This window comes from Amia ocellicauda, chromosome 7, assembly GCF_036373705.1.
Source record: "Amia ocellicauda isolate fAmiCal2 chromosome 7, fAmiCal2.hap1, whole genome shotgun sequence".
Taxonomy (NCBI): domain Eukaryota; kingdom Metazoa; phylum Chordata; class Actinopteri; order Amiiformes; family Amiidae; genus Amia; species Amia ocellicauda.
The window spans coordinates 14,121,800-14,149,661 of record NC_089856.1 but is presented as its reverse complement, the minus strand read 5'-3'; the positions used below and the strand labels follow the sequence as shown (position 1 = coordinate 14,149,661).

At 44.5% G+C, this 27,862-nt stretch overlaps 1 protein-coding gene across 2 annotated transcripts; it reads left to right on the top strand.

Annotated features, from left to right (window-relative positions):
• The first annotated feature begins 12,241 nt into the window (after positions 1–12,241).
• Positions 12,242–20,985, top strand: ddx23 (DEAD (Asp-Glu-Ala-Asp) box polypeptide 23). 2 transcript variants are annotated; one of them, XM_066708593.1, is made up of 16 exons: positions 12,242–12,340; positions 13,122–13,355; positions 13,482–13,707; positions 14,152–14,217; positions 14,424–14,562; positions 14,826–14,959; positions 15,281–15,393; positions 15,538–15,681; positions 15,856–16,081; positions 16,337–16,482; positions 16,985–17,162; positions 17,424–17,666; positions 17,823–17,974; positions 18,290–18,398; positions 19,573–19,747; positions 19,997–20,985. In XM_066708593.1, exons 2-16 carry the CDS (start codon positions 13,123–13,125, stop codon positions 20,218–20,220), a joined length of 2,508 nt encoding a protein of 835 aa, XP_066564690.1. In that variant the 5' UTR covers positions 12,242–12,340; position 13,122; the 3' UTR covers positions 20,221–20,985. The 2 variants fall into 2 exon arrangements, with proteins under 2 accessions (XP_066564690.1, XP_066564691.1); XM_066708594.1 differs by having other exon boundaries at positions 12,248–12,340; positions 13,029–13,355.
• Positions 20,986–27,862: the final 6,877 nt, after the last annotated feature.

Below are 27,862 nucleotides of genomic sequence, written 5' to 3'. Positions count from 1 at the left end.
GGCAGGACAGTGCAATTCAGATTAAAACCAAAAACCAATTCTCTCACATCTCATCCTGTCCCTCCCTCCCCTCCGCAGCCTTGGATCTCTTCCGTTCTCCGCTCAACCTGATCCACTCTGCGCACCACTGAACAGAAGTGGAAGAGGTCCACACTCCCAGCTGCCCTTGAACTCTACCACTCTCTACTTTCCACATTCTCCTCCTCACTCACCTAAGCCAAGAAGTCTTACTTCCAATCACTCTTTGAATCCTTTGTCAACAACCCCCGCAAACTCTACTCCACCTTCTCCTCCCTCTTCGCCCCCCCTCCCCCTCCTCCTCCTTCTCCTTCCTCTCTCTCTGCTGATGATTTTGCCTCCTTCTTCTCCTCCAAGATCACAGACATCTGCAAGCGCTTCAACAATCCCCTCTCCACTCTCATGCCACCCAAGTCTCCCACCAATCAAGCTTCCTTTTCTTCATTCTCACTTCTTTCAGACTCTGAACTTTCCTCTCTCCTCCTAGGTCACAAACCCACAACCCACAAACCCTCCTCTAAGCGACTGTTCCTGATCTACTCCCCTTCATCTCCTCCCTCCTCAACTCCTCACTACTCACTTTCTGTTTCCCCTCTGCTTTTAAACAAGCTGCTGTCATCCCACTCCTCAAGAAACCTACCCTTGACCCTACCTCTGTTTAGAACTACCGCCCCGTCTCCCTACTCCCCTTCCTTTCAAAGACCCTCAAGCGTGCTGTCCACCGTCAGCTCTCTGCATTTCTTTCCCATCACTCACTTCTTGATCCTGTGCAATCCGGCTTCTGCACAGCTCACTCCACTGAGACTGCCCTCCTGGGAGTCACTGACTCCCTCAGCTGTGCTCGGGCAGCCTCCCTCTCCACAGTCCTCATCCTCCTCAATCTCTCCGCAACATTTGACACTGTCGATCACTCCATCCTCCTCTCCTCCCTCGCTGACCTTGGAATCTCTGAGACTGCTCTCATCTGGTTCTCCTCCTACCTCAGCGTCCAGACCTACCAAGTGACATGGCGTGGTTCCTCATCCACCCCCCAACCTCTTTTTACAGGCATACCCCAAGGCTTCATCCTGGGCCCCCTCCTGTTCTCTTTCTACACTTGCTCCCTGGGCCCACTCATCGCATATCATGGTTTCTCTTACCATTTTTATGCAGATGATGCCCAGATTTCCTGTCTTTTCCCTCATCTGACACCCTCATTTCCTCTCGCATCTCTTCCTGCTTGTCTGCTATCTCTGCCTGGATGCACTCACACTACCTCAAGCTCAACCTCTCCAAATCTGATCTCCTCTTTCACCCACCCCTTCCTCACGTTCTGCTGACCTCTCTATCTCAATCCCCTTAGAATCTATACCCTCGATCCTGTGCTCTCCTACACTCAGCACATCACCACGCTGACACGCACCTGCAGATTCTTCCTGAGCAACATACGCCGAATCTGTCCCTTCCTCACCAACTACTTGACTCAGCTGCTCGTCCAGTGACTGGTTGATTCCCACCTGGACTACTGCAACTCCCTCCTGGCCGGCCTGCCTGCAACTACTACCCACCAACTCGAGCTCATCCAGAACTCTGCGGCTCATCTGGTATTCTCTCTGCCCTGATTCGCACACGCTACTCCATTGGCTCCCGATACCAGCACGCATTCAGTTCAAGACACTGACCCTCACCTACCGCTGTCGCGAACAGACCGTACATAGTTACCTGCAGAATCTCGTCTCTCCATACATCTCCTCCAGACTGCTGTGGTCTTCCAGTGCCAGAAGACTATCCCTGCCTCCTCTCCACTCCCCTTCCTCCATAGCCCGCTCCTTTTCATCCCTGGCCCCTAAGTGGTGGAACAACCTTCCCACTGAAGTCAAAACAGCAGAGTCCCTGACCTTCTTCCGGCGATTACTCAAGGCACATCTTTTTAGTCTCTACTTGTAATTTAGTAATTTATTCTCTTGTAAGATTGCACTTATACAGTGTTTTGTCATACTCCTGCCTTTGCATTACTTGCACTTGTATTGTTTGTTTTGATATCCCCTATGATCCCTTTCCCTTAGCTCTTAACTTTGACTTAAAATCTTGGCTGCACTGATCAGCTTTTTCATTCTAGGATGTAAGACATTATATACTGTTTACTGTATATCTCGTATACACTTGTGTAAATTGTGAATTTGTAAAATTTATTATTTTGCCTTGAATTGCTTTGTATTATTGCACTTTGTATTGTGCTTATATTTTGTAAGTCGCCCTGGACAAGGGTGTCTGCTTAGAAATAAATAATAATAATAATAATAATAATAATAATAATAATAATAATAATAATAATATCAAGCTGCCCCACTGAATTTTGCCTGAAGGGGGCAGTATAGCTCATGAGGTCAGAAGGCCGCGGTTTTGCACCAGCACCTGCACCGACTTTCGTAGTGTTTCATTTATTCATGTTTTAAATTAAAACCAATAAAATAACATTTCAATGGCACAGTTTGCTCTGGGAAAGGCTATTTTTATGTTGTCGGCTGCCGGCACAACGAATTTAGAAGATGCAGGGCTATTTTTATGAAACAGTTTGATATAACTGAAGTATATTTATAAAAGCCTATCACCTGCAGCTATTGTCATTTTTCTGTTTGCTTCTTGAATTATTTTCGCGTCACAAGAAAACGCTACTTATCAAACAGCTGTCAATTTCAGTTAGTTTCTTTAGAATTTGAGCAGATGACAGGAATATAGCCTTTCCAAACTAAAATACCTCCAGGTAGACTAGTGTATGTATTTTTTATTTCCTGGAGGAGTCTGTTTAGTTTCAGACTAAATACCTTTTATCCTTTCTCTGCTTTCATTTTAGGCTGGATTTAGCTGGAGCAGACACCTTTGATGAGCACACTGATGCTGGAAACTTGTGTCGTTGTCGGTGCAACACAGTCAGCCACCACTATACTTTCGCCACCTACATGTACACATTCCCTGGTAACACAAAGCGACAGATGCACTGACTTACACAACTGTGCATGCACAGGCAAACACACACGCACGCCTGCACATGCACACATAAGCTCGGTTGAACATACACAGGCACAGGTAAACACACATGCATGGAAATATGAGCAAAAACATACACTAATACAAGTCAACACACAGGCCAAAACATACACATACACATATACCACACATGCACAAAAACACAAATACAGCCACACATATACACATATACTCACAGCCAAACATCCACATAAGTAGAAACACACTCACACACAATGCTACAGCCAAACACAGACAAAAACACACTCACACAAACAATCCTACAGACACACACACACACAATCCCAGACAGCCGGGGCTGAGGGCAGTGAGCAAATTAAAAGGTGGGTTAATTAATTAAACTCGAGAGCAGTGAAATGTGAGGTCAATGCGGCTGTATGTATTTATTTATTTCTATATAATCACCCTGTTGATGCCAGACCCTCAACCCCCTTCCCCCGCCCCCTTTTTTAGGGGGGGTGCAGGAATCAGGTTGTCATAGCAACAGCTGTTCAGTCTTTGGATGCCTGTCCATGTTAGTTTTGGGATGTCTTCTAATTTTCGTGAAAAATAATAATAATAAAAATCTCTCTGTCTTTCTCTCTAAATGTATATAGATATTTAAAAAGGAACAACATGTATGTACTACAAATACTAAAAATACATACATATATTAATTAAAAGATACAAATATGAAAATAATCAAAATAAAAAATGAAATAATGTCCTAGTGGGGATGTTCTCGGCTATGGCATGGATCTGGGGGGGCGGGGGGCAGACATCTTGCGGAGCGGAGTGCTGTGAAGTGTAAAGCAAACACATGTCGGAGTGTCTGTTTCCATTGAGTGGCGGCATGTTAACTTGGCTGCACCGGGGAGAGAGGGAGACTCCGGACGGTCTGCAGGCGGCTCTCCAACCCCCGTCAGTGGCGCACAAAAAAAAAAAAGAGACCACACCGAAATTGTCCAGTGGGGGAGGGCTGAAGGGTGAAAGTTCACCAGAGCCTGACCTTCCCAGTGAGGTTTAAGGTCTTGACATTCCGAGAGACAGAAGGCTGTGCTGCCCCCAGACCACTCCTGATGAAGTTAATGGGAATAAACATATCACCATGACCTCCCCTATTCCTCCCCTCCTCTCCTCTCCTCCTCCTCCTCCATACCCCTTACCACTGCTAATTGCATGTCTCTGGGGACATGATTAGGTGACATTTACTGCCCGTTCCCCTACGTGGCCCACGTATAGGTCACGGCATTATGAAAGGAGGTGCAGCCTGGCCCCTCCGGTGACATGCCCTGGCCCAGCCTGTCTTGACTGAGTCCTCCAGGCTGCAATACACTATACAATGCTGTACCTAACTTAAATCCCCTACTGTTTAAAAGAATTAAAAGGCTCTGATTTTTGAAATTATTATTTGAATTAATGATTCAATTAAGTAATTGAAAGCTCCACTGGAACAAAAAACAGCAGGGTAGGGGGTCCTCCAGGACCAGGTTTGAGAACCATTGCGCTACAGTACTATTCTGAGATCTGCTGAACAACAAAATAAGCGTATTTTAAATAATTTAAATATACATCAATCAATCAATCAATCAATCAATCAATCACTTGTGCACATTCTTTTTATCTTGTTTGGATTGGCCGCTTTCCTGCTCGGTGCTGGAAACCGAGACACGTGTGGGACCTCCCCACGGAAACAACAGAGGGGTGACAGTGGTGGATAAGAAAGACGTTTTAATTGAGCCGCTGTAATAAAACGCAGCGTTACTACAGCAACAGCACCACTCAAAGCACAGCCCGCGTTTGTGGGTTTTGTTCGTCGGCTTTCTTGCTTTTCCTCTGTCGATCTGCCTTTGATCTGTCAGCACTCGAAGCTACTGATTTTTACATTGTTTAGATAATACAACACATTGGAGCATACATATAGTCTATGTACAGCCAACGTGCATCCATATTCGTGCATAGTGAGTTGCAGCAAGCTTGCATCGTTATTATTTACATATAGAAGTCAGTATTTAATGCCTAGTCTGTTTGCCCTTAAACCTATCGACTTTGCCCCACTATAGTTAACTGCAATACACTGTAGCTACCGAAAACTGTAATCCACTGTGCTGTACAATTTGCACTACGATACACTGATGTAAAACAGATTGTATTGTATAACATCACAACTAAAACTGCACACAGAGCTGTGATAAGCGTGGCAGTTGGGGCAGAACGGAAAAGAAGGAAAACTTTGATTTCGTTGCTATCACAAGATCAGAGTCGGAGCGCTTCTCGCGTAACATCAGAAGAGATCAATAGCATCGATGGGTGATGCTCTATGTCCGCTCAATCTACAGTCGAGCCGCCTTGGTTTAATATAATCCACAAATCCAGCGACATTTTCAACATCCCTGTGCATCTGTAGACGCAGATCAGCGCTCGCTGTGCGCACTCTAGTAATTGTCACAGGTGGGGCTATACAGCTGCAAACAGATGTATCCAAAGCAGTTGCTTTGATTAAACAAAAGCGCTTGTTTAAAAAGACCCGGATGGGAATAATCTAACTGTAAATAATAATAGCATCCTATATACACAGAACAGGCGTTGTCATAGAGTGAATTGCTTTTGGTTGCTGAGGTCTCCCAGGGATGTGCACTGTGTCGGGTTGCTGTGCATCTCCTGGGGAGGATTCAGCTGGCAGGTTAATTTGCTCCCCTATCACGTCTGCTGGCCTGTGGGTCTGCATGGTACAGTGGGTTAATGTCAGCGTTAATGTTAACACACTAGGCTGTAATTCCCGAGGGACCCGGGGCGCTGCTCCACTAAACTCTTCCCTGCGGGGAAAAACGTAGAGAAAAGAGAGATAAAGAAAACACATGTTTTAATAAGAACAACAACAACAACAATAATAATAATACTACTACTACTACTACTAATAATAATAATAATAATAATAATAATAATAATAATAATAATAATACAAATCAATTAGGCGGTCTGCTGCTCTGGGTTAATGCTGGTGCCTGACTGGAGTAGCCGCGGTAAACTGGTGAACAGAGAAAAGGAGGGTTTCTTAGCGCTGTTTGAATGGAGTCTCACATACAGCAGGGCGTTGCCTCTCCTCTCCTCTCCTCTTATTATTGTCATTATTATTAGATCAGACCTGTTAATCTGAGGCGATTGACATGGTTTTGCAGACGCGCACAACGTCCTGCAGCTAAAGAGCATTACAAGAGTTAACCACATCATTGCAAAGAAAACCCGTCCACACGTTACGATTAATAATATTCAGACAGAAGTGTGTGTCCGCCTAGCCCTGGGCTGACCTGCGCTGACCTGCGGTTGTGTGTCGCCTGTGCGGGGGGCTCAGTGGGAATGCGCAGGTCTGTCCACTCTGGCGCTCCGGGTCGCCTGCAGCCGCTGATTGCACGGTCAGGGCTCTGAAAGGGCTCGGGCACTCAGTCGTGTCTCAGACTGGCAGGGCTGCCTGGAATAGCAATGGAGGAATATAAATCTGCAAACCTGTGTGAGTGTGTGTCTGTGTGTGTGTGAAAGAGGGAGTTTGAGTGTTCCAGTTCTTACCTGTATGTATTATATTGGGATCATCATAATTAATAATGATAAAAATAACAATAGATAAAAATAAATAATTGCAAATGCCACAGCAAAATGCATTTCCACATCCCACTGAGAAATAAAAACAATACCGTGAACCACAAACCTATCAACATTGTGTCCCAATTGTCATGCCTTCCTACTGTTTTTTATTTTTTTTATTTTCCAGTCATGCGTCACCCCCCCCCCCCCACACACACACACACACACCTCCTTTTTCTTCTTCTTCTCCTTCCTCTTCTTCTCCCGTGGAGTAAATGATAGCTAACCACATTAGTTTCCATGACAGCCGCTATGAAGAATGGCACCCCATTAGAGACACATAGGTCTTCACAACACATGGGTTTAATGGAGCAGACAGGCAGCAGCAAGAAAAAAAAACAAAAGAATGATTTGTTTTTAGCCAGTATTACAACGAGAGAGAAGGGAATAATAAGAGAAATTCAAGATGCATGCTAAAAAGTACATCTGGGAAAAAACACTAATGTAGAGCTGCCAGTTTTGGATAACTCAGCTTTGGCTCAGGTGCTCCCTCACAGAGTGGTCCCCTGATCCAAAAGGGGAAAAAAACTCAGTTTACAAATGTTTTGAGATCTGTTGAGCCCTTATTGCTGGCCTGCGTCCTTTTGCACGGGTGTTTGAAATGCAGACTGTGAATCCATTGTCTGCCAATGCTTTTGTGAAAGTCATTGTGAAATACAGCCCCACATTGGCTATAGTTGCATCTATTTACATGTATTGCATCTCTTTTTAATTCACTTGAAATTTTGATACTACTACTATTATTGCTAACACTGGCGGTATTTCTACTGTTGCTGCTACTACTATTACTTCTACAATTACTACTGCTGCCACTACTTAATACTTAGTTATAAGTGGGTGAACTACAGGGGCCAAAGATGAGGCTGCAAAGACTGCAACTCTTCTCATCCCATAATACACTGTTGTTTATGCAGGTTCATTATGGCTGCTGGTGTACAGAACCTGTACAAAACCTGGAAAATGCTGAAAAAATACAACATTTCCATCTTCCATCTCAGGATGAGGAATCTGCTCTTCTGCCGCTTCTCCCTCGCTCCCTCAATCACTGTGTGCAGATTGCGCTGAGGAGAGGAGTGTGTGATTACGATTACACACACACTCGACGCTCCGGAGAGACACAGCAGCTCAGCAGTGACAGTGCTGTGCTGTTAAGTAAACTGCCGGAGGCAAAGTGTCAGGTAGACAGTTCCCGAGCTGCAGGCTCACACTCTCCCACACAGAGAGAGGAGGGGGGCTTCTGCAGTCCAGGACTTTCACACAATCATGTGGTGCAGCAGAGCAGAGCAGAGATTTGCAGCTGAGAATGTTTTGGTTGTGACCGTCTTGGCTGACGAAGCGACCACTACTTCTGCTACTATAGCTACTGTTACTACTACTATTACTGCTGCTATTACTAATACTCCTAATTCTGCTAATGTTACTTCTGATATTCCTACATAAAAAAGGCCATGTATTTCTGCTGCTGTGACTTGAAGAAAGGCAAAAAAAATTGTACTGAACACATAAATCTCTCCTTGCTTTCAAATTGACTTATGCACTGCACAGACATTCAGTGCCATGCTGTACTGTGCTGTGCTGTTGTGTTGTGCTATGCGATGCAGTGACTGTTGCTCTGTTGAGTGATGGAGGGTGTTAAACTGCAGACTAGCAATACAAATTCAGTTTTCGTCATCTACTGTGGAAGTGTCAGTGATAACCATGCGGCTCTGCAGATGTGACTGACTGGCACCTCCGTATCGTGTCGCTTAGGAGACGGGCAGACAGCGTTGTGGTGCCTTAATTGATTTATGAATGAATTGATTGATTGATTAATTGGTTAATTAATTAAGGACATCTTCACGCCTCCTTGCAGGCTGATGTAAGGAGAGGTGCCTGTTAACAGTGTGAAAAACAAATAACAATACAAATTAAAAAATAGAAAAGTGAAAAAGAGGTTCTAATGCAGATAATGTGAGATGCTGACTGAGCTCGTTGACACCTTTTCTTTAGGAGTAGAGCTGTGTGAACTTCCAAGGCAATCTTCCCACAGCTTCAGGAAATACACAGTGTCTCTGAGACTGGGATGCTGGGGATCTGGGAATCTGGGACTGCGAGTCTGTGTGTGGAACTGAAGAGTGTGTCTGTTCACAAGACGCCGAACTCAACCCACATCGAAATGAGCAGGTGCAACACCAAGCACTAACCAGAGCAGCCTCCAACACAGAAGGACTTCTAGTGGCTGCTGACACCAGACACTCATGTGTTGTAAGGCTGAAGTTTACACCACAGGCACATAAATGCTTAATAAAAAATACAAAATCGATAAGGACCATCCACGTGTGTTTGGTTACACAAAAGCCAAAAATACTTTTTAAAAAAGTACAATTTTTAATTGTATTTTTTATTTTTATTAGTAGTAGCAGCAGTAGTAGTAATATTTATTTCTTTTGTTAATTATTTTTTATTTTCACTGAAAGTAACTTCATGACCAACGTGAAAGGAACTGAAGAGTGGTGCCAAATTCTTCTCATTGTGTTCAGAGCCCCATTTGTGACAGTCAGCAGAGGCAGAGGACGAGGACAACTGAAGAGACGTGGAATGCAGCCCTAATCACTCTCTGAGCCCTTTATCAGGGTGTCAGTGCTGGAGAGTCAGGTGGAGGATGCAGGGCACAACGGGGGACTCTTATTGTGACAGCGACAGTCTGAGACAATCCACTTTATTCAGACTGTAATTTGCTCTGTGTATTTATTTCTGTTTGCGTGTGTTTGGGATTAAGGATTATTGTCAACATGGTGCACGTTGCAGTAAATAAACACGCCAGGGGAAAAGCATTATAGATATATAAGAATATATAAAAACTCTTCTTCTTTGAAATCTAATCTTTCCTTTAAAAAAATTAAAAGCATGAAACTGCAATAGGCGGCTACAGCTTAACTCCGATAGCTCACTGCTTTTGTCATGAGACTCTCCTCTCATAGTGTGGCTGGGCTGGAGAGGGATGGGGGAGGTGAAAAGGATTGGGGCAACAGGTTTGCTATGGGAGAGGTTGGGGTGGGGTGAAGGGGCTGTTCTATGTACCCTTATCCCCTCTTCTCATTCCAAAACTCCATTGCAGATCAGAGAAAGCAAACAGGAAACTTCCACTGAAACCCGTGGGATTTTCATTGGCCTATAGCACCTGGCTGTCCAACAAGAGTTGACTGGTGTATAGCCACATTGCACACAGACGCACAGCTGGCTTCACATAGCACCTGTTGCGGAGGGACAGTCAGAGGGGTACACAGGCCCAAGTGCATGGGCTGCCAAACAGGAAGTCCGTCTGCGGATCCCGACCAGGCAGCGGTCGAGAGAGGAGGAAGCTGACGACATTCACTTCCTATTCAATGACCTGCTGGATTGCCTTTTTTTCTTCTGGGGAGAAGAAAAGATACAATAATAATATCTAATGGAGTGTGACAGTGCTGTGCAGATGCCATTCTCTGGCTATCATTATCAGGACCCCCCCCCTTCACCATCTCTCTCTGAATGTGTCCCTTTCCTCCTGCATTGTAACTATTGTTGCCTTCAATAAAAAAAAAATCGGTGGCAGCTTTGGAGAGCAAACAAGAACAAAAAGGTGCAAAACGGAACTGCCAACTGCAACCCCCCCCTCCTCTTCTTCCCTTTTCGCTCCCCCCCCCCCCCGAAAACAAAACCACCCAAGCAACCAGCCACATGACAAAATTCACTTTGTGTTTTTAAATGTCTGTAGGAAATATAGTGTTTTGTAAACCAGGGCTTTCTGGGCACTGACCTTGCCTTTGCAGCAGAGCAGAGATGATCAGGGCTAGGTCAGGGTGGGGGTGCCACTGGACCCTGGGGTGGGGGCTTTATGCCCTGGGACCGATCCAGTTCTGGAAGACTGACTGCACAACCAGGGCGGAGATGGCACAGACTATGGCCCTCCTGCATGCATAGTAATTAAAGCATTCTCCTAAAAACACAGCTGTAATTAAAACCCACAAAAACACAATTTGCCCATTAACCCAAAGCCCCAAACCCCCAATATTATTATTATTTAAAAAAAATGTATTCCTTCTCTCTGTGCTGATTTTCAATTTTAGTTTTTTCATGTACAGAATAAATCTCTGAACAGGTGGTGTACTGTTCACTGCTGTCCCTGTATGGACGGCATTGTGAGGCTGCCAGCTCCACAGCTAGAGAGAGAGAGAGAGGGATGGGAGAGAGAGAGTGAGAGAGAGACAGAGAGACAGAGGGGAGATCAGAGAGAGGGATGGATGACAGGGAGAGAGAGGGGGGCATAGAGGTGACCAGATGGCCCAGGGTTGCCTTCAGGATACAACAGATGTACCAGGATCCTGCACCACTGTGAATCCACCCCCCCACCCACCCATCCAAACCTTACCCACCGACTCCCGTTCCGTAACCAGATAATTAGATTTTATCCACAGATCAGGGACAGCAGCCCAAGCGATGGGCTGATACAGGATAAAAACACACCATCCAACCCCATCGCAGCTAGGACTCTCGAACCCGAGCCAGCTCCATATATGTATGCATACACGTGTTCCCACCTCACCGGGCCCAGCGGAGGTTTTACCCCAGTAGACATGTGGGGTTCAGGCTTATGCATGCCGAGAAGATGAGAGCCACTGCTGAATGGCCATTAACCCTAATTAAGATCATGCAGTCAAGGTACTGGGGACTAAATTGATCCCAGCAAGACCTTGTTTTACACTAGACCAGGGCGGACAAGGGCAAAGTGGGTTCCACACTGTTTTAAGCACCTGTGTGTGAAACTCCCGCTATGCAAGTAATGGATAAGGATCCGTCAACAGCGCTACTCAAACACACATGTAGAATAATCCTGCCCTGGTTTGTACACATGTGCTGGTGAAGACAAACACCTTGATATAAACCGTGAGACAATTCTCTTTTTAATGTTTTATTTAGCCTTGTTAAATTGTCTTGCTTCTGTGGTCTTATTTCAGCCATCTACCCGACAGCCAGGCAGCTCGTCTAATCACATTACAATTCCAGTGCACGGCTGCGTCCCAGCGGAAAACCACGTGAAGGAATTAAGATTGCATTATTCTCCAGCTATTTGATAAACAACAACAATACAGTAAGGGTACCACCTTGTGGATATTTGGCGAAGGGCAATCACACACATGACAGGGATTATGCTCACGCAACTCCAAAACAAAATGAAAGCAGGTTTTGCACTGTTTAACAATGACTGTATTTAGTTATTGTTGACAACGATATTAATACTAATACTAATATATATATATATATATATATATATATATATATATATATATATATATATATATATATATATATATATAATTAATACAAAATGTGTTACAATTTTCTATTCGCTTTACAACATGCATTCCTCTGTTAAAGTGTTATACTGTCAAATCGTTCACACTTCGTTGCCCATAATTCCTTTTGGCCAAAGCAAGCAACGTCGGTGGAAAATGACGTCATCATGCGCAGTGCATTCTGAAACTTGTAGTCCACAGCGCCAGACAGTCCCGCAGGTGTCATTAAAGGCAATTCTCAGAATACTACATCTCCCACCGGTCCTCGCCTAATGCAGTCAGCGTTTCCGGTTTCACATAAGATGGCGGCTTTGTAGAAACGGAGCGAGTGCGATATATTTATATGGTCTGGAGTAATTGAAAAGGTGAACTATTTTGTATTTTATATTCTAAAAGGTATTTAATTCTATCATGATTCTATAATTGTATGGTTGCATTTTAAAGGCCCTGGACACGATCGATTGCGATCAATTTCACACAGCAAAGTGTAAACGTAAATACATGTGATTGTTACAGCGTTGTGCTTTTGTGGTTTGGTAGTTATGTAGAATGTTCTGTGTAGATCTGTGAATGTGTTGATACGATTAACACTAGGTTCATTCAATGCAGACATAAGTTATCACGATATACGTTGTTTCGCAAGATCCCACATAAAATCAAATCAAATTCAATTCATATTGTGTAATAAATAAAAAAAATCAACGAAACAGATGAAAACATTGTTACAGATATTTGTGTCTTTGTGTGTATAATAGCTTCAAATATTAAGTATGCATCTTGGAATGCACTGTAAAGAAACTCTTAACTGAGATGCGTCTGGGGACGGGGGTGCTTTAGCGTCAACATATTTCAGGATAAAATGGTCGATTTAAGGAATAAGCGAGACTTTTACGATTTAGAGAACGAGATTAGTAAATCATATCAAACGGCAATTACACGAAACCATTTATACAGTGCACACGTTTATTACAAAGATTTCTAGAGTGACTGGACTGCCCTGCTGCAGAGTCACTGACTGAACTGTGGAGCTTTGGTTTGTCTTCTCATCTGTAGGACAGAGGGTAGTGAGGTCCAGTCCAGTGTCTTGCCAGCTGAGGCACTGGTCTGGCTGGTTCCTCAGTCACGAGCCCATTCCCCTTTCCACAGAATGGCTGGAGACTCTGTGGACAAGAAGGAGAAGGAAAAAGAGAAGGAGGCAGGCGAGTCCCTGGGGGTGAAGGAGAAGGAGAAGGAGAAGGAGAAGGAGAAAGATCGTGAGCGGAAGCGCAGCCGGACACGGTCCAGAGAGCGAGAGCGCAAGCCCTCGCCTAACAAAGATCGCAAACGCCAGCGTTCCCGGGAAAGGAAGCGCTCACGCAGCCGTTCCAAGTCAGCTGACAGGTGAGGGTGAACTTTACCTCTTGCCAGGGAAATGTGAGGGGAGAAAAGACCTCCTGGGATTTAGTCAATCTTGTGTTCCCCCCTTGCTTTGTTCATGTGTTCGTGTCTTTCTCCCCACCCCACCAGAGATCGCAGGCTGAAGGACAAGGAGCGGGATAAGGACAGAGAGCGGGAGAAGGAACGGGACCGTGGCCGGAAAGACCGGGAACGAGACAAGGATGGGCACCGCCGGGACAAGGGCCGCAGGAAGTCCAGGAGCTTGTCTCCCAAGTCCAAAGATGCCCGTGCAAAGAGGGAGAAGGACTTAAAGAAGGAGGAGGAGGATGAGGAGGAAAAGAAAAAGAAAGAGAAGGTGAGGGCGCGACCTGTGTTATATCCTTAGCAGCAGCAGCAGCAACAGCAGCAATGACAGACAAGTCTGGTCTTGTGTTTTTCTTCAGCATCTCTCTTGCAGTGTTGTTACTACACTGTGTAACTGCTGGTGACTGGTTAGGTTTCCCACGGCCTTTGTAACACCGTTGGTATAGAATGAGAGGCAGGCTCAAAGCACACCACTTCTTGGATGCTCTTGGGTCCTATTATTATTATTATTGCTTTATTATTATAGTTATCTTAACGTTTGCTTCCCTCTCCCTTCTGGGTGTAGTTGTAGTTTTTGTGTCTGTAGTTGTGTGTGATTTGGAAGTCCTTGGGGTTGTGTGTGTTGTGCTGGGAGTGTAGCATACCATCTTCAGTGTGCTCGGAAGCGTGCTGTTGTGTGTAGCGATGCTTAGCGGTGTGTGTTGCTTGTCCACAGGCCCAGCCCCTGTCTCTGGAGGAGCTCCTGGCCAAGAAGAAAGCTGAGGAAGAAGCCGAGGCGAAGGTGAGCTGGGAACACTCCTATCCCAGGAATGCTGGGTCCCACATAAATCATATCTATATGTATAATATATACATGTACTATGTTTGAAGTAGCCCTGTGTTGTTTCCACGTAAGGATCAGGTGGATCCAGACAGTAAAGAGGGAACCTTAGCCCCCCCACCCGATCACGTGTGTTCTGATAACAAACCAGTTGATATCTCTCTCAGCCCAAGTTCCTGTCGAAGGCAGAGAGGCAGGCTGAGGCCATTCGACGACGGGAGGTGGAGGTGGAGGAGCGCAGGCGGCTGATTGAGGAGGAGAGGAAAAAAAGGAGGGTATTCCAGGACATCGGGAGGAAGATGATGGGTAAGGAGGGTTCGGTCATATGTTTAAAGGCCCTTTTGTTGCATGGAGACAGTGAACGCAGCAGTAAATGCCTGTAACTGATCTTAAGTGTGAGATACTGGTCAGGGCTGACATTTTTGGCAGGGTGTCAGGGAGGAAAATAAGAAAATACATTCTCATTGAGTATGATGCTTTATAGCAACGTGTGTGTGGCAGTGTGCCCTGCAGTGTGTTTTTTCTGAAGCTGGGTCTGTGTCTGTGTCTGTGTCTGTGTCTGTGTGTAGAGGACCCCCAGGAAAGAGAGCGGCGTGAGCGGAGGGAGAGGATGGAGAGGGAGAACAATGGTAACGAGGAGGACGACGGCCGGCAGAAGATTCGCGAGGAGAAGGACAAGGGCAAGGAGCTGCAGGCCATCAAGGTCAGTCTACCGAAGGGGTGCGGAGCCAGGGTTGGATTGTAGGTTTATAGTACTACAAGAGAGGGGTGACTGGGTCTGACACCTTATCAAATCTTTGTGCTTTCCATGAATCACAAATGGGGAAAAAATACGTTGTTGTATTTAGCCACTTCTAAATGTATTGTTTTTATTAAAAGAAACTGGGTGAGCTTGTATTTTGGGATGCACAGGCAGGACATAGCTGTGATTGGTCATGGCCCCACGTGTGTTTCCATGGCCTGGGATTTGTGATAGTGCCTGTCTGCCTACCTTTCTCTGTCTGACTGTCTATTTGTCTTTCAGGAGCGCTACCTCGGTGGCATCAAGAAGCGCCGGCGCACGCGTCACCTCAATGACAGGAAGTTCGTGTTCGAGTGGGACGCGTCTGAGGACACCTCGATTGACTACAACCCTCTGTGAGTGACTGTGTGAGAATGAGACACACACTGGACAGTTAATGGAGAACAGTGTGTGTGTATTGAGGAAAGTGCAGGACAGTCTGTGTGTATGGAAGATAGTGTGTGGGTCTGTGTAAAGGTGTGTGGGTCTGTGTCTTGCAGCTATAAGGAGCGGCACCAAGTGCAGCTGTACGGCCGCGGCTTCATCGCTGGGATTGACCTCAAGCAGCAGAAGAGGGAGCAGTCCCGTTTCTATGGTGACCTGATGGAGAAGAGACGAACTCTGGAGGAGAAGGAGCAGGAGGAGTGAGTTGGAATTTCTCCTCAAAACACAGCACTACACAGAACACTGCACTAAAACACACTACACAGCTCAACACATAACACAGATGTGCACACCAGAACCTGTGGATGTGACCTGACCTTAAACTTTCTTTCTGTTCCCTACCTCTCTCTTGCTCTCTCCCCCCACACCTCCAGGATCCGTCTGAAGAAGGTGCGGAAGAAGGAGGCGAAGCAGCGCTGGGATGACAGGCACTGGTCTCAGAAGAAGCTAGACGAGATGACGGACAGAGACTGGCGTATTTTCCGTGAGGACTACAGCATCACTACCAAGGGGGGCAAGATCCCCAACCCCATCCGCAACTGGAAGGAGTACATCCTGCCCCCCCACATCGTGGAGGTCATCGACAAGTGCGGCTACAAGGTCAGTTCCCCCCCGGCTGCCGTGATCAATATACCTAATGATCAATTGCTAGGTTAGGTTTAACATGCCGTTGCCCCACTTTCTTGAGTTAAAGTGCAGCTGGGTCAGGGCCCTGGTCGCCTCGATCAATAAACCCGAATTCCCAAAGTGATCCGAATGCGTCTGACTACCCGGGTTTGGTTTAATCCCAGTGTTGTGTATGGGGGTGTGGGGTTGTGAAGCAAGGTTAACTCATGCCGCTTTGTGTGTTTGCAGGAGCCCACGCCCATCCAGAGGCAAGCCATCCCCATCGGCCTGCAGAACAGAGACATCATCGGCGTGGCAGAAACTGGCAGCGGGAAAACGGCCGCCTTCCTGATCCCCCTGCTGGTCTGGATCACCACGCTGCCCAAGATAGACCGGTGAGGGAGGGGGTGCACGCTCTGGCTGCCTTTTACTACCTTTCTCTGCTTGGCTGTGTCCATTTTAGCTTTTGACCTGCTGATGCGTGTGTCCAGTTATCGGACTCGGTAATAAGAGGCTGGTGTATAATACAAGACACAGGAGGGAACATGTGCGAAGCTTGACTTGGTATAGTTTGTTGCCCGCTGTTAACCCGCCTTCTCAAGCGAAGTGAGGAGGTTTAGAGTGTGGTGGCAGTCTACACGATTTTTTGAAATGTATAATTAATGCAGTATTGAGACGTGCAAAACACTGGGTTATGTTAATGTGCACTTTAAAAAAAAAAAAATTAAATAATCAAAAGACACTTAGTTTTCCATTCCCTAGACTAAAAAGGGGATGGTTGTAGTGGTTCATCATCCACTGCTGCAAACTTGGCCCTTCGTTTGTGAGTGTTTTTTCGAAGTTCCAGGGGCAAAACGCTAACTGTTGCTCATTTCTTTCTGACACCTCTCCCCCAAGTATCGAGGACTCGGACCAGGGTCCATATGCTGTGATCCTGGCACCGACCCGCGAGTTGGCTCAGCAGATCGAGGAGGAGACCATCAAGTTTGGAAAGCCTCTGGGAATCCGCACAGTGGCTGTGATTGGAGGAATCTCCAGAGAGGACCAGGGCTTCAAACTGCGCATGGGTTGTGAGGTCAGAGTGAAGGAGGGACAGGGGGAGGGAGGGACGGAAAGGGGGACAGACAGTTAGAGACACATTGGTTGGGGGGCCCTTAGTGCAGAGTGTGCAGGCTCCCCCCTTTATAAACCCAGTCCAGAGCTTTTATAATCGGGGGAAGTTGCAGTAGGTGGCACATAGTAGTCCTGGGCCCTTACTTGCTTGAATACAAAATGCCCTATAGGTGCAAGGGGATCGACTGGGCTCTGAGGTGTAACTGTTTAAACTCCCGTGCAGATCGTAATTGCCACTCCGGGTCGGTTGATCGACGTTCTGGAGAACCGGTATCTGGTCCTGAGTCGCTGCACCTACGTGGTCCTGGATGAGGCGGACAGGATGATAGACATGGGTTTCGAGCCGGACGTACAGAAGATCCTGGAGTACATTCCTGTAACCAATCAGAAACCCGACACCGATGAGGCCGAGGACCCCGAGAAGATGATGATGAACTTCGAGTCTGGAAAGCACAAGTACAGACAGGTATGCTATTCACACACCTGGCCCAGATACAGATGGGTACACTACACACCTAGTCCATGTACAGTGCACAGATTACTGTACAGACAGCTGTCCGTTATGCATACTGTCTCTTGTTGCTATGACACTGTATCTTATCTCCACCTCTCTCTCTTTTAGACGGTGATGTTCACAGCCACTATGCCCGCTGCAGTGGAGCGGCTGGCACGCAGCTACCTGAGGCGCCCTGCAGTGGTGTACATCGGCTCTGCAGGCAAACCCCACGAGCGTGTGGAACAGAAGGTGCTGCTGATGTCCGAGGGAGAGAAGAGGTGAGCAGCTCTCTGAGCCCTTGTCCTGTTGCCTTATCATGTGTATCACCTCTGGGTACTGCAGGTCACCTCTGGATACCCACTCACCTTCTCCTTCCATCTCCCGTTTTATTTTGTATTTTTATTAATCGGCTTTTTATCAAACCGTTCCTCTTCCTCTGTGCGGGTCAGTTGCTCTGCCCACCTCTCGTACCCGAGTGGACATGCTTTCACACTGACGATCAGACCCAGGGTTGTGAATTATAAGCAATGTGTGGTGTGGGGGGTGTGCCAGCGTGTGCAGGGGCCTAACAGTGTGTCACTCTGGGTTTGCAGGAAAAAGCTGCTGGATGTGCTGGCAAAGGGCTTCGACCCACCCATCATCATCTTTGTCAACCAGAAGAAGGGCTGCGATGTGCTGGCCAAGTCTCTGGAGAAGATGGGGGTAAGGAGGCTGGGCTTTCTGTGTGCGTGTGTGTGTGCGTGAGATTTTTTAGTTTTGTTTTCTTTGGTAATTAAAGAGCTGGATATGGTCTTGGCAGCTGCAGCACAGCACAACAGTGGCCTAGCAAGAATCGTGATTCAGGGTGGTTATGGTTTTATCAGTAACCGTGACGTGACAACCAAACGCGTTTTGTATCCGCAGCGTTGTGCAAACCAATACCATGTACTGAAATGCAAAAACAATCAATATATATCAGCTCCCAGCAATCATTGAATCCTCAGTTGTGCTGATGGAAAGAGAGAAGTGCAAACATTTCTCAAGGTCAGAAGACAGAATGAGTGTGGCTGGGCAGCTTAACATCATCAGGAGTTAAACTCTGAATTAAACTGTTTAAGCTAGTATACAAGCTGTGTTACCCTGAAGTCAGACACAATTTTGAACTTTGAATGTGTGGACCTGTACCTGGTGACATCCCTGCAGTGCCTTCACAGTATTTTTCTGAATGAGTGTTTTTTATGCAAATCAAAATGCATTTGATTAGATTACTAGTTTCCATCTAGAAAAGTGTTCCAAGGCAGTGTAGAACACTCAGTTTGGTTGACTATACTTGCCCAGGACAGGGAATGAGTTAATGGAAGCTTAAGTTTACTGGGGACTCAGCTGGGATTGGAGGATCCCAGTCGTACTTCCTCACCCTCCCCAAGTGAAGTGAAGTGAAGTGAAGTGGCAGTGGACGTGGCCACAAGCCAAGATGCATTAGGACAATTGGCAATTCCAAAAACATAAGGGGAGAAAATAAAAAATTATTGGCGATTCCAAATTAAATAAAAAGCTAAAAGTTTACTGGGGAATCAAACCCTAGCCATAGTTCTAATGCTGCAATTAAATGCAATTTTAATCCAAACACTGCCCTCTATACAGCTTGAATGTGACTCAGACCAGTCCCACCAGCTTCTGTGCCACTCCTTAAAATGGAGCTGGTCAATCATTTTAAAGTAAAAACAAAAAACTGAAATGAGGAATAATTTCTGATTTTCCATTTTACTGTGAAATGTTTGAGAGAGCCATATTTTCATGGAGACTGAGCCATTGGAAGTTCTCTGTAACCAGTGCACCCTCTGCTCCTGTTCTTATGACATGTATACGCCTGACTCTCTCTCCCTCTCCTCTTCAGTACAATGCCTGTACTCTGCACGGTGGCAAGGGCCAGGAACAGAGAGAGTTTGCCCTGTCCAACCTGAAGGCCGGAGCCAAGGACATCCTGGTGGCCACCGACGTGGCAGGCAGAGGAATCGACATCCACGACGTGTCCATGGTGCTGAACTACGACATGGCCAAGAACATCGAGGGTAGGCCGAACACTGCTCCTCTGTCCCAGCTCTCACCTTCTCTGTCCACTGTCTTCTATGTGTGCATCTTTTTTATTTTTTCCCCACTGCTTTGCCTTAATCCATTCATTAAATTTGCTTGTTTTTCCCTCTCTCTCAAAGTTCAAATGAGCTTTATTAACCTATTGCTCTTTGCCGTTACCAAAGCATTCACAATACAAAAATTATAAACATTAAACTTAAATAATAACAATTTATTCTCTCTCTCAGACTATATCCATCGTATTGGACGTACCGGCCGCGCGGGCAAGAGTGGCATGGCCTTGACGTTCCTGACGAAGGAGGACTCCTCCGTGTTCTACGACCTGAAGCAGGCCATCCTGGAGAGCCCCGTGTCCAACTGTCCACCGGAGCTGGCCAACCACCCCGATGCCCAGCACAAGCCCGGCACCATCCTCACCAAGAAGAGGAGGGAGGAGACCATCTTCGCCTGAACGCCGTCTGTTTGCAAGCAGCCTGCGGCTTTTGGTTTGCGTTGCTTCTGCATCTGTTGTCACTCCTCTCCCTTCTCCCCCTCTCTTGCCCTCCACATTTAACTTTTCCCCTGTGTAGAATAGGTCTTCTCTCTTTCCCTCATCTCCATCCCTCAGCTTCCAAAAGACAAAGCCAACCAAAAGCACCAGTGCGATTGTGCGCCTGACTCCAGAGTTCCTGTGACCCTGTGTATGGAGTGAACTCGACTTTAAATGCAGTGAGAGGTCCGTACACACTGCCCTGTCTGTCTGTCTGGATTTGGAACATGAGCACCTGGGGTCTCTTTCCTATTCTCCAGGGAGCTATGGATCAACTGTACTTTTTTTTGTAAACTGAAACATACCTGGTGGTGGGGGACACACCCTGCCCTGTGAAATGTTGGAATAAAAAACATTATTTCTGCAGCTATGTGTTTCAACACATTTGTAGAAAAACACACCCACCCACCAAGGACTTCAAAATGGAGAATTTGATTTTCGTGTATTATGGTTTCATACCCACGCTGGCAACGCTTTCAAGTCCTTAAATGTGGAGAGAAACCATGAACTGAAAACTTTTTTTTAATCGTGTGGTAGATTCTGGTTTCATTTTTTTTTTTTTCTTCTTAGGGAAACTTGTACTCCCCTCCCCCCGAGGAGATTTATTGTATTGTAAATAAATCCAAAGTTACCTTTTGTGGAAATGTTATATTAAACTGAAACATTTCAATAAAAAAATAAAAAACATGCCAATGTTGCCGGTGTATAAATTCTCTGTGAAGCAGAGGACCTGAGCTCTAGGAGGATCAGACAGATCTCCGCTCAGCTCAAACCCACGAGAGAGAGGTGAAGAGAGCTGCGAGCTGGTTATGGGTAAGAAAAACAGTGGCAAGTTACCTGTAATTGGTCTTCTATTTAATTACATTATATTGGAAAGAAAGAAAATTCTTGCTACTTTTTGAGTGTATGGCTTTGATGCAATCTTTACAATAAATGCTTTATTATGGCAAAGTGGTCTGTAATTTCTCTGGAGTCTTGTAATGGACATACTCATCTGGTGTCCACAAATTATGCCTGAAACCTGCCATGAATGTGATTTGGTTGCGTATTTTGTATTTGTCAGCATGCAAGTATAGATGAGTCGTAGAACTAGATGACGTTTGTAACTGTTTTTGCTCTGCATATATCCACTTACCTACATACTATTATTGATGTTTACTATTTCCTATCCTAAATTATATTAGTTATTTCAATTGAACTATCATTGATATTAACCTATATAGTACCATTGCAATAATACATATCCAGTAATATATCATGCAAAAAGTACTTTCTCACTCAAAGTATCTTCAGATACTTTAAATTCTAGTTGTATATTGAGATTACACTTAAGCATATGACTAACTGTGAAGGCTATTGTATGTATAGTAGGATTAAAAGGGTTTATTTAATTTATTTTCTCAAAACTATAACCTTTATCACTCAAGATGGTGGGGCGATTTATCTGTAAAACCTGTTTGGGTGGAAAGCAGAAGAGGTTTGATTTTCGTTATGCAGAGTTCTATATATTTTTTTATTTTTATATACAAATATATATATATACAAATAAAAATAATAATAATTATAGAACCCGCAGGGCAGTTAATAGCACATTAAGCACTTGACTAACAAATAGTCAATACATGCATTCATTGGACTAATCCGCTTCACAAAGGCTCCAAAAAACGCCAGAAGCAATTTGTCAGTAATAAAAGTACATCAAATCTTAGGTTTATTATTACTATATTTTTTTTAATTTCTATTTAAAAACAGGCATTATATACAGCATCAGGCAGGATATTATATATATTTTGACATTTGTTTTCTTCGGAAATACAGAGGGAAGGGGCGTGTCTATCGTCACGCTAGCACATTGGTTCGCGTCAAGTGTCTTACATTTAGTGCATCACTGCAGTACAAAGCGGATATCGAAAAAGAAAAGAAAATAAAGTGCATTTTTTTCTACCTACACAGAAGAGGAAGTTTCAGTCATCTAAGGCGTTTTCTTTAATTCTAGGCTTTGTATTGCATACAGAATTAAAAGGAAATCTTACCATTACAATAATCATCATTTCTAAAATTGTGCTTCAGAGGAGATCCAGACCTGTTTCATTATTATTCCACTGGGAAGAGAATAATAAATGATGATGAATGATGGAATTTGCATCTCCAGTCCTCAGGTCACATGGCCACTGTTGATGGGTTTTGTAACCTCCGTGCCCCTGGTATAAGTCAAGAGTGGCAAACAAATGAGATGTTAACTAAACAATTTTCAATCCATCAGGGGTTTATTTATGTTACTAAGAACTGGGCCAGATCCAAAGCCAGGAGCAGGGCCTTGTTTCCCAGAGGACCGTTGTTGAGGAGCACTCATTATAAACCTGCAGGACTGGATTGAAGGTTGTGCAGGAGGCAGCAGCTTCACCTCTACCAATCATTGCTATAAGCTCTGCCCAGAACCCACTGCTCTCCCTCAGTCTGGTTAAAGACTTGAAGTAGAATGTACCTTGAGAGGATGATTTTTTGCTTGTGATGTAAGCAGTGTCAACACACAGATACATACAGTACAATGATGGGACAAAAAGGACAGGCCCTCACATTAAGATGGACCGATATCTGAACTGAGCATGGCAAAAGGAAGAGCTTGTGGGTATTAGGGCAAGGGTGTGCAGCCCTGGTCCTGGAGAAGGCGAGCTCTGGCTCTGACACTCTGCGCTAATATATTATAGATTTCCGTGTTTCCCGGATCTCTGCCCATCGATCAGTTGAAGCTCCTGCAGGCCTGTGTCTCCAGGACCAGGCCTAAACAGTCTCTCCTCTCACATCCCCTAGGTGCTCATTTTCTACTCAGCAACTTTTTTTTTTTTTTTTGTGGTCCATAATTTTTTTTCTTATTTTCTGTGATGTATTGCTCATGCTTACATTTTGAATTGTCTCTCCTCCCACCTGTGTGAGTGTGTGTGTGTATCTCCCAGCAATCTACAATCCAGCCCCGAGCTACATCATATTGTGTGCGGACCTCGTAACACACTGCTCTGGTAACCTGGCATCTCTGAGAGTAGGCCCTTTCACAAAGCTCCAGTACTTCATTTAAATAATCTTTTTGCTATTAAGATTATTTAAATGTTTTTGATGACTGTATTTAGTTCCTTTGAGGAGTGGGCTGGGATTGGGTGATCACACAAATGTACTATAATACCCCTCAGCCCTGGTCCCTCCAAACCAGCAGGATGTGTAGGCTTTTTTAAGGAAGTGCAAAATAAATAGTTATGGGTCAGCGGGGGAAATATGAATTCCAGGCATTCGGAAAACCTAGATGTTTAGTGGCTCTCCTAGACCAGGGTTGGTTAGCCCATAATACGTATCAAATGTAGAGATCGACGCAGACGTTTTTGACACTGATACTGTTTTCTTCACAAACAATAAATCTTTATATTTTACTTATAGCTTTGTGAAAAGTGCCCCCAATATTTTTTACTTTTTGGGGTGGGAAGAATTCAACATTTAAAAACATATTCTGAATATAAGTTATCATTGCACACATTCCACTTCCATTAATTGCGATGTATTTATTCAAACAAGTTAAATACACCGTTTCACACATTTTCTTTCAATATATATTAACGTGGTGATCTTAAAACGCTACGCCCTATCCGGATCGCTTTATTTTTGCATAAAACGTGTTAATGGTCTAGGTTCAGAAACGGTAATTGGTGGGTTACTTGACTTAAATATGCTCTCTGTATACTTGTGTATAAAAACGTGAAATCATTCAAACTGTTTATAATAATTATGAGAAGGATAATTCATTAGTAAAGTATATGAGAACTGTATAAATAAACAATCAGCTTTTCATGCAACACTTGCATAGGGAAGAAAATTCTTTCAGGTCATGCTGTAATTTTTTCCAAAATACTGAACAATTAAGTAGGTTTGAAACAGACATAGAAAGATGACAAAGCTGCAGTATATTGCAGAGAGAAGACTACATCAGCCCCACTGTTCCCTGGCTGGGCTGGGCTGTGTGGGGTATACATGTCGGCTCTTTTGTTACTGCTGTCCTTGTGTGCACTCCCAGGAATATTTCTGCTTGCACTTCAGTGTAAACATGCACTCCACTCCTAAGTGAACTCCAGATTGACAAAGAAGTGCAAAAGAAAACGAAACAGGGAAACCTTTCTTTTCAGCTCCTGCATTCTCTTCCTGCATCAATTACAATGCAGCAAATTTTGCAAAAGTAAGTCAAATGTGGAGGGAGAACTACAAAATGAAATGAAACCTACCCAATCATTTAATTTGATAAGTGTACCATTTAAACACCTGTCACGATGGCTTTCAGGAAAATGTCCCAGCAAATTTGTAATCAGGAGAAAACATTAAATGAAAAAAAACAATTCTGAGTTTCCAAAATTCACAAGGTTTTCCCGAGCGATTGCCATTAGTGTTCTCCAACGTACATTGCTCAGAAAAGCTCAAATAATCTAACCCCATTCCATATCAGCCTTGTCCCAGACACACAGCCTAGCCCGGTACCCATCCTGAAGGTGCCTGCAGCACAATTTGTGGGAACATGTCTGAAAACTTGGTGGGGGGGTTATAATAATAAGATAACAAATACAATTAAAAAACTCTGCCTGACAATAATATCAAGCAGAGAAGTCAAGTGCTAAGTCAAGAAGAGGCCTCCTGTTCCGGTGATAGGGAGGGGGATGGGAATGTTCTATCAAAGTTGTGTGTATTCAATCTGGGTGTCACCTTTTTTGTAGTTTTTGCATTCACCATAGTCTGAAGATGTTTGTGTTTTGTTTGGTCACTGAAGTGTGTGTGTCAGGGGGAGGATGTACAGGGCACAACAGCCAATCTTAGCTTATTCCTTTTAGTCATTGGTTTTGAGGAGAGGAGAGGAGAGGAGAGCAGGGTGTTTATAAACTGAATTCAGAACGACCGCATAGTGAAAACACTGTTTTGTATGTGTTCCATTGCTCGGCAGTGCACCGTTATCACAATACAGTGGTCTACAGACGCCACGTTTAGGAGACTCTCTGTATCTGGACACTGAAGTGCCAAAACAAGATGATCAGTTGGAGAAATAGAGCAGGACTGGTGGGAAAGGAGATCACTTAAATACTGCCACCACCAGAGGGTAACAATTGTGGATTTTAAACAGACCACGGCACTGCTGGGTGGTGGTGAGTGGAAGGGGGCAGGACCGGGTTGAATAGATGCGGAGTGTCATGGTATTTTATTTTGTTAGTACAGGAATTTTGTCTGGCTGTTTAAACTCCTCCTTGTTGCTACAACTGACCAATCAGCCCTGATAATGGTGGTCTATCATTTGAATCGCTGATATTGATTTTAATAACTATAATAATAATTAGAATATTAATGACAACAACATAATCTGTGATACTGTCGGTGTTTACTGTGATACTGTTGGCCAGCACCTGTCTAGTAAGTCTTGGCAGTGAAAAGACAGGGGGGCTGTTGTTGTTGTTGTTGTGAAAATTAAGTATCTGTAGAACAATCAAAAAGCAAAACGACAATCAATAGGAGAGGTAGCGAGCTCCAGATAGACGTGTTCATGCGGCTCGCTCCAGATACGAATGAAGTGCAAGCTGGAAGAAGGCCAGAGGTGATAAGGCATGCAAGATACATTCCTGTGAGTCTGCGAGAGAAAGCATATGTGTGTGCGCTGTGTGTGCATGACTGAGTGTCCCTGTGTTTGTGTGTCTTTACATGGGGTCACCTGTTTCAGGAAAGGATTTGGGAATGTGCTGAATTCACTCCCCCCGCCATTATCAGATCACAAGGCCTATATACCGTCTGGCACACCACTATAATAAGTCGTGGCTGCCCCCCCTCCTCACAGTGCACTGCTGAAGTTGGACTTAGTTTAAGTGATATAGCAGTGCCTTTCGTGGTGCAGCACATCAAGGCACCGCACATGTGCAAAGTCGTGCAAGAATTTGATGACGATTTTTATATATATATATATAATAGAAATCGTGCTTGCCGCTCCACGGGCCTCATGGAAGGCCGGAATGTTTTAACTTTCGTCCCGATGTTTCAATGGGGTGAGCAGGCTGCCTGCCATAGAAGCACTGTGAGGCCGCCCCCTGGTGGTGTGAAAGACTAAAAGCCATGCACCCATGTGATCTGGGTGTGCATGACAGGACAGACTACAAACACAGCACCTAGAACATACTGCAGCTTCAACAGACATAGGTCCACCCCCCCACCCCCAAAAAACTAGCAACCCTCTGCTACTGTACTTTTTCCATAAAACTTTTAAATAGAAACAATCCTAAGTGTGTAAACATCGTAACATTTTTTGTCTTTCATAATAAGGTACAAGTTCATACAGACAAACAAACGAGAAAAGAAAAAAAAACTAACATAAAACCAAAGTGCCTTTGAATATTTACAAGTTCTCCAGATGTGTAAATCACCCAGTAGATAGAAAACATAGGAATTCATCTCATATGTATTCATTTAATATTATATATGTATATATTTTTTAATTCCTGTCCTGACCTTAATGTGCAAATTATCCTGCAAATTATGTTATTGTTTTCAGTTGGTTTTATTAATACATGCAATGACAAAGATACACGACGTCCAGGGTTTAAGGCCAGTCAGATAGAAATGCCCTATGCGAGAATAACACTGTAGGTATTGTGCCTAAACCAAGCGACACTTCAGCTGTCTAAGATGTATTTGAGAGTGATTGTGTTGTGCTTATCCAATTATTATTATTATTTATTTTTAACTCTTTCATGTTCACAAATTGGCAGCACCCCCCCCTCCCTGTTTTACAACATGAAAGGAGCATCATTTGGTTCCTATTTGTGCGAATGGATACTAATCTGATAAGCTTGGAATGTCTTTGAACTAAGGGTTATGGTCGAAGTAAAAATTAAAAAAACAGACAAAAACAACAAAAAAAAATCTAGAAAATTAATAGTAAGAGCGCAGCAGTGTTTTAAAAGAAAAACAGGTTTTACGTGTTCGTAGTCTCAGTATAGGTTTATAAGCCCTGCGGAGGACTTGATCTGGGGATATTATCGGGCCTAACTGCTATGACCTGCTGCCTCTGTGGAGCTCTGGGAGGGGTTTGGGAAATAACAGTGTGTGTGCCGGGATGTGGCCTCTCCACTGAGGGGTCAACTTCCGGCCTTCACCAATAAAACGTTTTGCGCAGCAACTGTATTTCAGCCACCGCATGGAAGACGAAGAGCAAAAAGTCCCAGGAAAAAATGAAAGAATTGATGTCGCATAGTTGGAGTGATGAGATGGCAACCCGGCTGTACACGGTGTTGTTTGCAAATAGACTAAAATATTTGCTGCAACAAATGAGTGGGGAAAAAAGAAAGAAGGAAAGAAGGAAAAAAAACAACTCCCTACTGTTCTTTGTGAACAGGGACATTTTACAATAATACCCCCACTCAACCCCCCACCCTCTGCCTACTACAAGCAAAAGGCAGATAGCACCCTTCCTTTAATAATATACAGGGCTGAGATGCAGGTTAAAGGAGTGGCCAGCAGTGTGACTATCTGTACTCTCATGGGAGACACAGAGGAGGTG